This window comes from Odontomachus brunneus, unplaced genomic scaffold (assembly GCF_010583005.1).
Source record: "Odontomachus brunneus isolate Ranch 3 - 2012 unplaced genomic scaffold, Obru_v1 Obru_scaffold_050, whole genome shotgun sequence".
In the NCBI taxonomy this organism is placed as follows: domain Eukaryota; kingdom Metazoa; phylum Arthropoda; class Insecta; order Hymenoptera; family Formicidae; genus Odontomachus; species Odontomachus brunneus.
Window position 1 is genome coordinate 1,895,808 of NW_022639500.1, and position 10,064 is coordinate 1,905,871.

Below are 10,064 nucleotides of genomic sequence, written 5' to 3' on the forward strand. Positions count from 1 at the left end.
GTATAGGAACAATCTGAGACTTAATTTATATCTATTTCTGTTTAATAGAAACACATATCCAGATAACGTATGCCAGCCAGAAAAAATAAATGTTGGTATTTACGTTACGAGCACGTTACGAGGATATGTTAATTTTATAAAAATTAAAAAAAAAGTAGAATTAAGTGTTGTTTGCTGGCCAGCAGCTACTTATGATTTTTCATCCTGTAACTATAATTTTATTTGTTTATCAAGTAATTTATGTAGCTACTAGGAGAAGTTAACGTTATATTATTGGCTAGTAATGATGTTAAACACAAATTACTATCTCGTGGCTAGACGAGATTCAATTTCCTTTAAAAACATTGTTGAAACTTATTAGTCTTGATGATTTAAAGATTTTTGTAAATGTGATTGAAAAAAACATAATTCTTAATAATAATTTTTTGTTGCTTTTTGCAATACTTAATTAGAGACTGTCATTCAATTGTTAAACAACGTAACCAAATCTGACGTGACATATAAAATATAATAATTATGTCACTTCAATAAGTAGATCATTTCAATTTTGTGACTATTTAATTCTGTTTGTCTTTCTTTATCTCTCTCTGACGTATACATATCCGCACACTTACAATTAAATATAAAATATGTATGTATATATATTTTTTTTAGATTTCTTTAGTGAAGGCAAGTACAGAGTGTAAAATTCATTAGACATTAAAATAACGAGAATTTGTCAGTGAATATAACATAAAACATAAACATTACACCTAGTATTACTTCACATATATTTACATTACTATTATACAAATGTCACTTTTCCAGTTCTCGGTGCGATTTTATTTTCTAACGGTGGATAGTTGTCTCCGTCCCCGCCCGCGCGCCCCGTCTTATTTTTAATCTTGGAGACTTTGTTGTAAGGATTTACGTCATCGTTCGAATATTTGAATGTTGTCCCTTTTTCCTCTTTTGGGGCCACTTTGTTATCGATTTTGATAATGGTACTGGAAGGTCGTGTGCCGTGGAAACTGCCGAACCCGGCGGTCAAGCCGTGCCAAGAGAAAGATGTGTCTTCATTGAGGTTTTCATGGACCTCGTAGGTATTTTGCGGTTGATTTCCTAGGAGTCCCAGTATAGATATATTTGTCTTGATAAATAATACAATTTCGGAAGAAAAATGTATATTCAAATAAAAATTTTAATTCTACTTTCAATCTCCATATTCCAATTTTGATGCTGTGAAGTGTATATTAATCTCTTCTGATTTTACTTAACCTACTGGTTTTGAAGAAGTTCTTTTTAGAATCTACATGTGACATTTTGTGCGTTTGCCATTTAGAGATATTTTTATAATTCTATCAAGATTACCATGTCCGCCGTGAGAGCCATGACCTTTGCGATGTCCGTGGCCGCCGTGATGTGCACCGTGATGTCCCAAAAGTCCACCATCGTGATGTGCACCGTGATGTGCACCGTGATGTGCACCGTGATGTGCACCGTGATGCCCACTGAAAGAGTCGTGGTGTCCACTAAGAAGGCCGTGGTGTCCAACCAAAAGATCGCTTAACGCGTCCAATCCGAATGGATCTTTATGATGCCTGACAATTCTCTTCAATTGTTGCTGTGAAAATCGTTGATCCTGCAGCTCCTCCTTTCGCTTCCATTTCTGCTCCTTTCTACCCTGTAGTCGATCTCTTCGCTCTTGACGATTCCTTTGTATATTGTCCGCATTTTGTTGCCTCCGCTCCGCCGTTGACTTCACGAGCGTGCCGACAGCTTCTAGCGTCGAGACGGGGATCTATAAATAATTATCTCGATTGTAGAAGATAACGGAGTGCAACTCACGGCAGATTTCAACATTTCGCGTATACGTGACCTTAAAAACAGAGTCTATCGTTTGCGTGTTCTCCGGCGAGAAAGTCTGGGCGACGGCGGCGGTTTGCTTAATCGCCGTGATCGGAATCTGCAAAATAAAAAAAATTTTCTTTTCTAATACTAACGCAAATACCTAAGAAATCGATCTGCTGAATGGAAAAATTATTTTCTTATATTTCCTTTCTACTGCTATATTTTGAAAACAAAATGGTCAATTCTGAAATTTGTGTATAATGTCTATATATTAGTATAGTAATTCAATATATATAGTAATATAGCAATTTTTCATTAAAATCTCATATGTAATTTAAAAAACATTAAAAATGGAAATTAAAAATTACATTAGCCTCTAGAAACACGTATAACAAATGTCAACTTTAGTTGCAAATATCTCATCTCTCGAACGATTAATCCTTTTTTAATTGCACGTGAGAAGTTAGATAATATTTCACTGTGTATGTAGTGCAAGTTTCATAAAATTCTCGTGAAACTTGTTTCATGTTATAACTGTAAAAAAAAATTTCTATTCTAATGCCAACGCAATAGAAATCGATTTGTCGAATAGAAAAATCATTTTCTTATTTTTCCTTTCTTTTCTTACTTATTTTCTTGATATTTTCCTTTTATATAGAATAGAAAAGCTTTGTTGTAATTCGAGATACTCACGTTAAAAATGTTGTCTATTAGTTGACCGTTTTGCGGTAAGCTCTGGCGTCGTATTCTGCTCTTGGAAACATCCTGAAATGCGTAGAGAAGGCTGATCTAGAGAAGGCTGATCTAGAGAGATTGATCTTTCCTTCCTCCTTCCGTATTTTTTGCATAAGGCCACGTGTAATAACTGTGTATAAACTACGCGGAAATTTCTCCCTCGAAATTGATACAACAAACACAACCCACGTTGCAACCTGTTAGCTGGCATTGCACTTAAGTGCATTCAGGAGCCCACGTAGGTCTATATGCGCGCGAATGCGTCAGCGTGTACGACACCTAGTCTTTATCGCAACTTTCACTTCTCGCGGATTAAAAATATCGAATGATCTTCACCGATAATCGGATTAAAATGAATTCGTTTTGTCTCTATTACAGTGCAATTTCTCAAAGCACTAAGTTTAAATTTCAAAAATATTGTTCAAGGAGTTTCACGAAGGGTGAGTGAAACTGTTTTGTCTTTAAGGTTGTATTGTGGCATTTAGATTAGGATTTTTAGATGAGAGGTTAGTATTGTATACTTAAATTGCTCGAAATAGGAACATTTGAGCCTCAAGTTTGAATGAAATCGATAGTCCATCTGTTTGAAATCATTGGCAATGTTTGGAGATTTGATTATTTGGGTAACATAGGCAGACAGTGAAAGAAAAGTTGCAACACGTTTTTCTTCCCAAGTAAATGCCAACTAACAATAACATTACATCGATGTTATGAATACTTTAACAATATTACTATTACATATAACATATGTTATACTTTATTTATATTATTGAATGGAAAATTATAACATTGATATAATGTTACTGTTAACTAGTACTATTTACTAGTTAACTAGTACTGTTTACTGAGCTTCGATGAGTTTCATAACACACATAGTATTTAAAACAAATTCTCTTATTGACACATTGATTCTGCCATATAAATAATAATTCAATTAACTCTTACCACGTAAATGTATAATACATTAACATTTCTGGAGAGATGTCAGCATTACATAGGCGTAATAATATATTTACTAACCAGCTTTCAGAAATTCGTGACATTACTAAGCATGTTTTCTTAATGTGAGAAATTATTTATGTAAAAAAAAAGAAAATTTAGCGGCATAGCAAGTTTTTACGAAAATCTTGTGATAAACGCGTTAATGCCTGGTGTATTGCAAAACTCATTGAAGAGAAAGCGTTACAACTTTTTTTCTGTTAATTAGACATGGAAGAGAATTTAAGCAAAAATGATAATCATTATAAGCAACTTTGTCTCGTTTGTTTCTTTCACGATGCATTTTTCACGATGCATCGTATGACTTATGAATATATTCTTAAATTCCGTAAGATCCGAATAATTTCAGGTCGCGAAAATAAAGATTGGTGTATTTTCTTCGATTTAATTCCGGATACATCCGCTAATCCAATAAAGAGACCTATTCAGATAAACAGATGTATGTAAATTTGGTAACAATCTTGTCGATATATAAAGGTTAGATCCCTTATGAGTGCTTTACATGACACTAATATATAGCGACGGAGACATGGTAGGTAGAACACATCAATCTGAATAAAATAATCTTATACTTTATAATAAATTAGTCCTCTATCATTTTTTAATCAATCACGTAAAATTCTGAGTTATTAATAAAAGAAAATTGGTGAATAATCACCAATATCATAAATGAGCTATGACGTCATTTTGCAAACAATTACATAGATTTTTAGCTATTAATTAAAAGAGATTTATGTATAACTATGCGCGATAATGCACTAATCTTCTCTAATTAATAATTAAGAATCTATGTGGCCATGTGTAAAATAGTCAATAACTTTTTCGTTCAGTTTGACTTAATATATAAGCGCACATAGCGACAGACGTCACTATCACAGCTAGTAATTATTTACTAATCTTTTTTTATTAATAACTCAAAATTTTATATGGTAGTTTGAAAAATAGTAGAAGATTTTTTTGTTCAGATAGATCCCCTATACTTTTTCAGAATTTTGAAATTGTAACTTTTTAGACAACTGATTGTTGTGATTGACTATACAAATATGATAGAAGCAACCTTCTTCTATGTGTTAATGTCCGCTATGATTCTGTTAATCATATATTTTGTTTTGTAATAATTAAAATATAAACATGCAGCAATGTCACCATCTTATCCTGGTATTTAATTCAGTTACTGTGTAGTATAACAAGTAAAGAGGCTATATATAAAATATGTATTCTGGTTAGTAGTTCCGGGATCTTGGCGAAAGATATCCTTAATTATGAGCCAACTTTATCTCGTCCGCCCATATATTTGATTTCAATAATTTTATAAATAAAAATTGTTTTTATTATATAAAATAATATATCATGCACTTGCAAGAAACTTCTTTGTAGCTAGCACAACGCGTCACTTAATTTTATTCACTCGCAATTGAAAATATTAATAGTGAAATTTAGAGAGATTCGAAAATTTACTTTGCTACTACTGAATCAGTTTTTTCTATTATTTAACTGTAATATTAACTTAATATACAAACATATATATATATATATATATATATATATATATATATACACTATAAATTATATATGAACTTTCCATTTCTGTATTTTGAAGACAAAATGGTCAATAATTCTAAAATTATATAATGTCTGTATATCAGCTTTTAATATAGTAGTTTTTAATTAAAATTTTATACGTAATTTAAAAAATATTAGAAATAAAAATTAAAAATAGTATATTAGCCTCTGAAGGAACACGTAACAGAAAGGAAGTAACAAGTGTCAACTTTAATTGCAAATATTTCAACTTCGAATTGATCGATCCTTTTCTAATTGCACGTCAGAAGTTAGATAATATTTCACTATATATTTAATGCAAGATTCATAAAATTCTTGTGAAACTTGTTTCATGGCATAACTATCTTAAATTGGAATATATCCATTAAATTGCAGACAACTTACGCCGTATGTATCTCCGAGAAGAAGAAAGCTCACAAGACTGAAACACCAAAACATCTTCTCGACACTTTCCAGAGCGGTCCGTTTGGCTATGGTCTTACGAGTTTCAAGTCAACGTACGTTTGAATCGCAGATCCGTTTTGCCGATCTATAAGGGCTGCCGCGAGATCCCACGCCGACCAATCCGGTTTAAGGATCTCGCGGATCCTTACGCCAGTCTGTCTGTGTGAAGAAGGTGCTTTCTACTTATCGTAATCAGGCCATGCGCGGTCCCCGGCTCCTCCTCTTGTCCTCTTTCACCAGACGATCATTCGACGCGTTTTCCTTTATCTTCTGTTCATAAAACTTTAAAGGCGTGGGTTGAGAGTCGAAACGCTTGCATAACTTGATATATCGTAGAGAGCGATGATCGTTCGTCCATGATGTAATCGTAGAACCGGAGCCTTTCAGACCAAATTTCGCAGATCGCGCAGATCGCGTTATCGCGACAAGTATTGAGAAGATCGAGAGGCGACGTGAACTTGCAACTTTCGACTTGGTGCAATGTTGGATATTAATCGATTAAAACTTTCTTTGATTAAAATAATCGGCAAATCAGTAATCAAAATTGATCAATATATAAAATCACAAATAATTTGGGCGATTGAATTCGTCGATGAAATTAATTATTAATGTCAAACTTTGACTGTATTGATTAATAATTGATTTCATCAATCAATTGATTAAATTATTCATGATCACATGTATGACGATTTATTATGATTTTGGATATTGATTTTGATTATTGTCGATTGTTTTAGTCAAAGAAACTTTTAGTCGATTAACACCCAACGCTGACGCAATCAATGCTAAATTATGGATGATACGTTTCAATTCAGACAAAAAATACAATAAAAATATATATTTTGTATCTATTAATTAATGCATATACATTATTTATGTTTAATCTATGTATTTACAATGAAACGCATGTATTTGTACGTATATATAATGGAAAATAAAGTAGTAATCCTAGATAAAGAAAATATTAGTAGCATGCAGGCAGATTCGATCAGACTCCGTGGCAGATCCATAGCTATCTGTGTCTGTACTAAGCACGTGCTCTGTCGAGCTTGCTGATATAACTTGATAGCGGATCGGCGGCAGAAATCCAGTAGGATTTGCAGTATGTTCCATCCAAATACATTTAAATAGTTGTGAAATGACAGATTTTACTCGTTTTTGTCATCAATTTATCATTGACATCTATCACTCTACTAGCAGATCCTGTTGTATTTCTGCTAGCAAGCTACCGACATAATTTACAACAGACACTGCGCGAAATCTGCCTCTGTAGGTTTGATTAATTGGTTCTTCTTTACGTATGTCCATATTTATCATTTGCACAAGTTTCATATTTTCATAAAAATTCTCGTACTGATAATATAGATTACACTTTGAATTGTATTGATATAGTGGTGGCAAATCTATCATATGCCACTCCTTCCCAGTGAGAAATAACTTGTCGCTCGACATCGTTTCGACGTCGATCGAAGTCATTTCTCGCTGGGTCTTTCTTGCAATACATCATGACAAAAAAGGATTTTGCTGTTGTTTTAATTTTATTGGACATTAATGTTCTCATAGTCATCAGTTATTTATCAAATTAACAATCGACGAAACTGTGGTTATTCTCCAGTCTAATTATATTTCTGATTATTTCTACCAAGAATTTATAAAAAAATTATCTGTTTTTAGTTGAGCAAAAAAATTTATAATGTTCTTTAAAACTTATAAAATTTTTCTCTTTCTTTCTCTTTTAAACTTTATCTTATAGTGATTTTAACTTTCGTTTTGCATATTTGAATAAAAAAGTACGAGAAATCGAAATATTTTAATAAAACTGTGTAAGACTGTTTTATTAAAATATTGTGACTTAATTAACACTGGGATGCCTGAAATTGTACACTTTGCACAGAAAAACTTTTTGCAAAAGTGTAGTAATAAGAAAATTATTAAATAAAATGTATGCTACAGTTAGTTAAACATATATTGCAGTGTAGTTTTGTTTTTGTTGAAAGCTCCTAGATAGAGATCTAAACAATTTTATTATTTCAATATATTCCTATGATTCTTTAATTTCTATAATTTTTCTATGATTTTATTATTCTCTTTAGAATTTTTATGCGTTTTTAACACGCCATTTAAGTAATTACCAATCTTTTCCACTTTTGACAACATGTCGAGTTGTAAAAATTCGCCATCACCGTGCTATAATATTTTCGGTTACATACAACTATAGTCTTTGGCTAAATTATGGGATTGTTCGTGGGGTATGTGTTTCATTACATTACATTACAATTAAGAGTTTTTTTACTTAGTTTTGATTCTCTAATCACACCCTGTACGCTGCTCATTGCTGTTAATAGGCGTCCGGATTATCTTGCAGAAAACTGCCCACCTGGTTCCCAAGATTCTTTTGAAATTCTTTCACAGTTACCTCAGATTGCTGAAAGAACATACGATTTATTGTGATAGTCAAAGATTTACGCGCGTTTGGTGATAAATAAGTGAGTTCACCAGAAGAAAGACCAGTATCGAGGATAACAAAAGACTCACGTTCAGAGCATCTTGCCACTCGATATTGAAAAGCCTCACTAGACCACGCAAATTTCTCATAATCAGATTTTGCACACCATTTACTGTAAATTTATAAGGCCGCATTGTAGTAGTAGTTGTTCTTGTTTCTGCTGTTGCTGTTGTAACCGTTGCTGTTACGTTTACGTTGGCCAGGTTGCTGGATATGTTATTTTGGTCCTCTGGCGGCGTGGTGGGTTTAGTAACCAACGATGAATTAATTCTACTTGGCCGTTGCGTGGTTGTGTCTGGCTCGAAATTCTCGCCGATGATGTTGCTAATTTGTTGAATCGCCGAGCGTGTGTCGTTGAATGTCTGAAACGTAGCAAAACGTCAGTCATGTGCAATAAATTCTTGCACTCCTTTTTGACTTGATAAGGTAAAAAAAAGAACTTGAACATATGAGAAGTTCCAAATTCCTTGGCCAACAATCCTCAAATCTCTAAATCCGATTCTCAAGTTAATTCTTATGTTACAAATTTATTACCGTGTAAAATTTTCTCTAGAGATTAAAATACTCTATATTTCATTACCATTTGTTTTGCACAATGCATGCAGTATATACGCGATGATGCACGTACACTAAGAAAAACTGTTGGATACTTGTGACTAATCACATAATAAAGGAATTATAGTTAGGATAATCATTTCTAGAGTCTTAATGTTAACGATAATAACCTTACTTGCATATTACGCTATTATTGTTTTGTTAGACCAACAATAAGATATGGCGCTAAAAATGATTATAATTGTAATGACGTTAACTATTCTCTCTCTCTCTCTCTCTCTCTCTTTCTTTCTCTTTCTCAGCATAGTTATCACAGAAAGATATGATTCTACTACTAAGAAAAGCAATTACTCAGTTTACTTTTCTTCTTTTAAGTAATAATGATTTTTAACAAATAATATTTTCTTGATAATAATTTTAAAATATACTTATCGCAAATTTGAGGAAAGCTCATTATCATGTACTCATACAAAGAATTTAGTCTTTTTATAAGAATATTATAAAACTTTATCGAATAAAAAGCCAGCTCAACTCTATGTAGTAAGTAAACAGAATCTTTGTTTTAATTTGATATTCTTAATTGAAATGCTAAACTTACCAGAATGTATTTTGAGTAAATTTAATCCTTGTGATGAACTTAGGGTAGATTTACGGATACATAAACTTAGAAAATATTTAAAACAAGTAATATTAACTTGAATGCAGTATGCATTTTTTGTATGTATACTTGAAATACTGCGCCTGTAGCATCGCATTTACGACAACGTATATGTATAGCATTCAACATACATTGCGGGAACGGAATTATAATTATAAAGTAAAAGTATAAATATATATAATTATATAATATATAATAAATAATATAATTATTATATTATATATTAATAATTATATAATATATAATAATTAATATAATTATTATACTTATATATAATTAAATAAAATTATTAATATAATTAACATAATTATAATATATGTACCCGGAAAAAAGTTTCAGTTCGATTGGCTGAATGGGGACTAGACGAAAAATTCGCTGACTAGAAATAATATTTGTGTAATCGAAAACATACGTCTGAACATTCAGTTGCATTAAAATTCGATTGAGATAAGACTCACAGCAATTGGCTGAACAGATAAAAATATCTTATAATATCCGATATAATCTTTCTGTTTCTATAGCTAAGTTTTTTATCTATTCTCCACGTAACAAGAAATTTAGCTACATTAATGGAATTGTTTTTCCGTGTATAATATATGTTATATAATTATAATTAATATATATATAAATATATAAATGAAGTTATGAATTATAATTATGTAATATACATTATACAATAAAAAATAACTTTATTAGTGTAACTGAATATAAATATATAAATATATATAAATATATATATATATATATATATATATATATATATATATATATATA

General features: G+C 31.5%; 2 protein-coding genes across 2 annotated transcripts in view; both read right to left on the minus strand.

Annotated features, from left to right (window-relative positions):
• Nucleotides 1-539: 539 nt before the first annotated feature.
• On the minus strand, nt 540-5,727 carry LOC116845229 (transcription factor MafA-like). The gene is made up of 5 exons (XM_032817667.1): nt 5,512-5,727; nt 2,524-2,595; nt 1,859-1,945; nt 1,351-1,780; nt 540-1,101 (listed from the first exon to the last, which is right to left on the minus strand). Exons 1-5 carry the CDS (start codon nt 5,563-5,565, stop codon nt 785-787), a joined length of 960 nt encoding a protein of 319 aa, XP_032673558.1. The 5' UTR covers nt 5,566-5,727; the 3' UTR covers nt 540-784.
• Nucleotides 5,728-6,399: 672 nt separating this feature from the next.
• The window catches only part of LOC116845228, a 13,836-nt gene continuing 10,171 nt past the window's right edge, over nt 6,400-10,064 (minus strand). The window contains exons 4-5 of the mRNA XM_032817666.1: nt 8,107-8,439; nt 6,400-7,996 (exon numbers count right to left, since the gene is read on the minus strand). Coding sequence (XP_032673557.1) covers nt 7,910-7,996; nt 8,107-8,439 — 420 coding nt within the window. The 3' untranslated portion in view covers nt 6,400-7,909. The remainder of the gene's footprint in view (nt 7,997-8,106; nt 8,440-10,064) is intronic.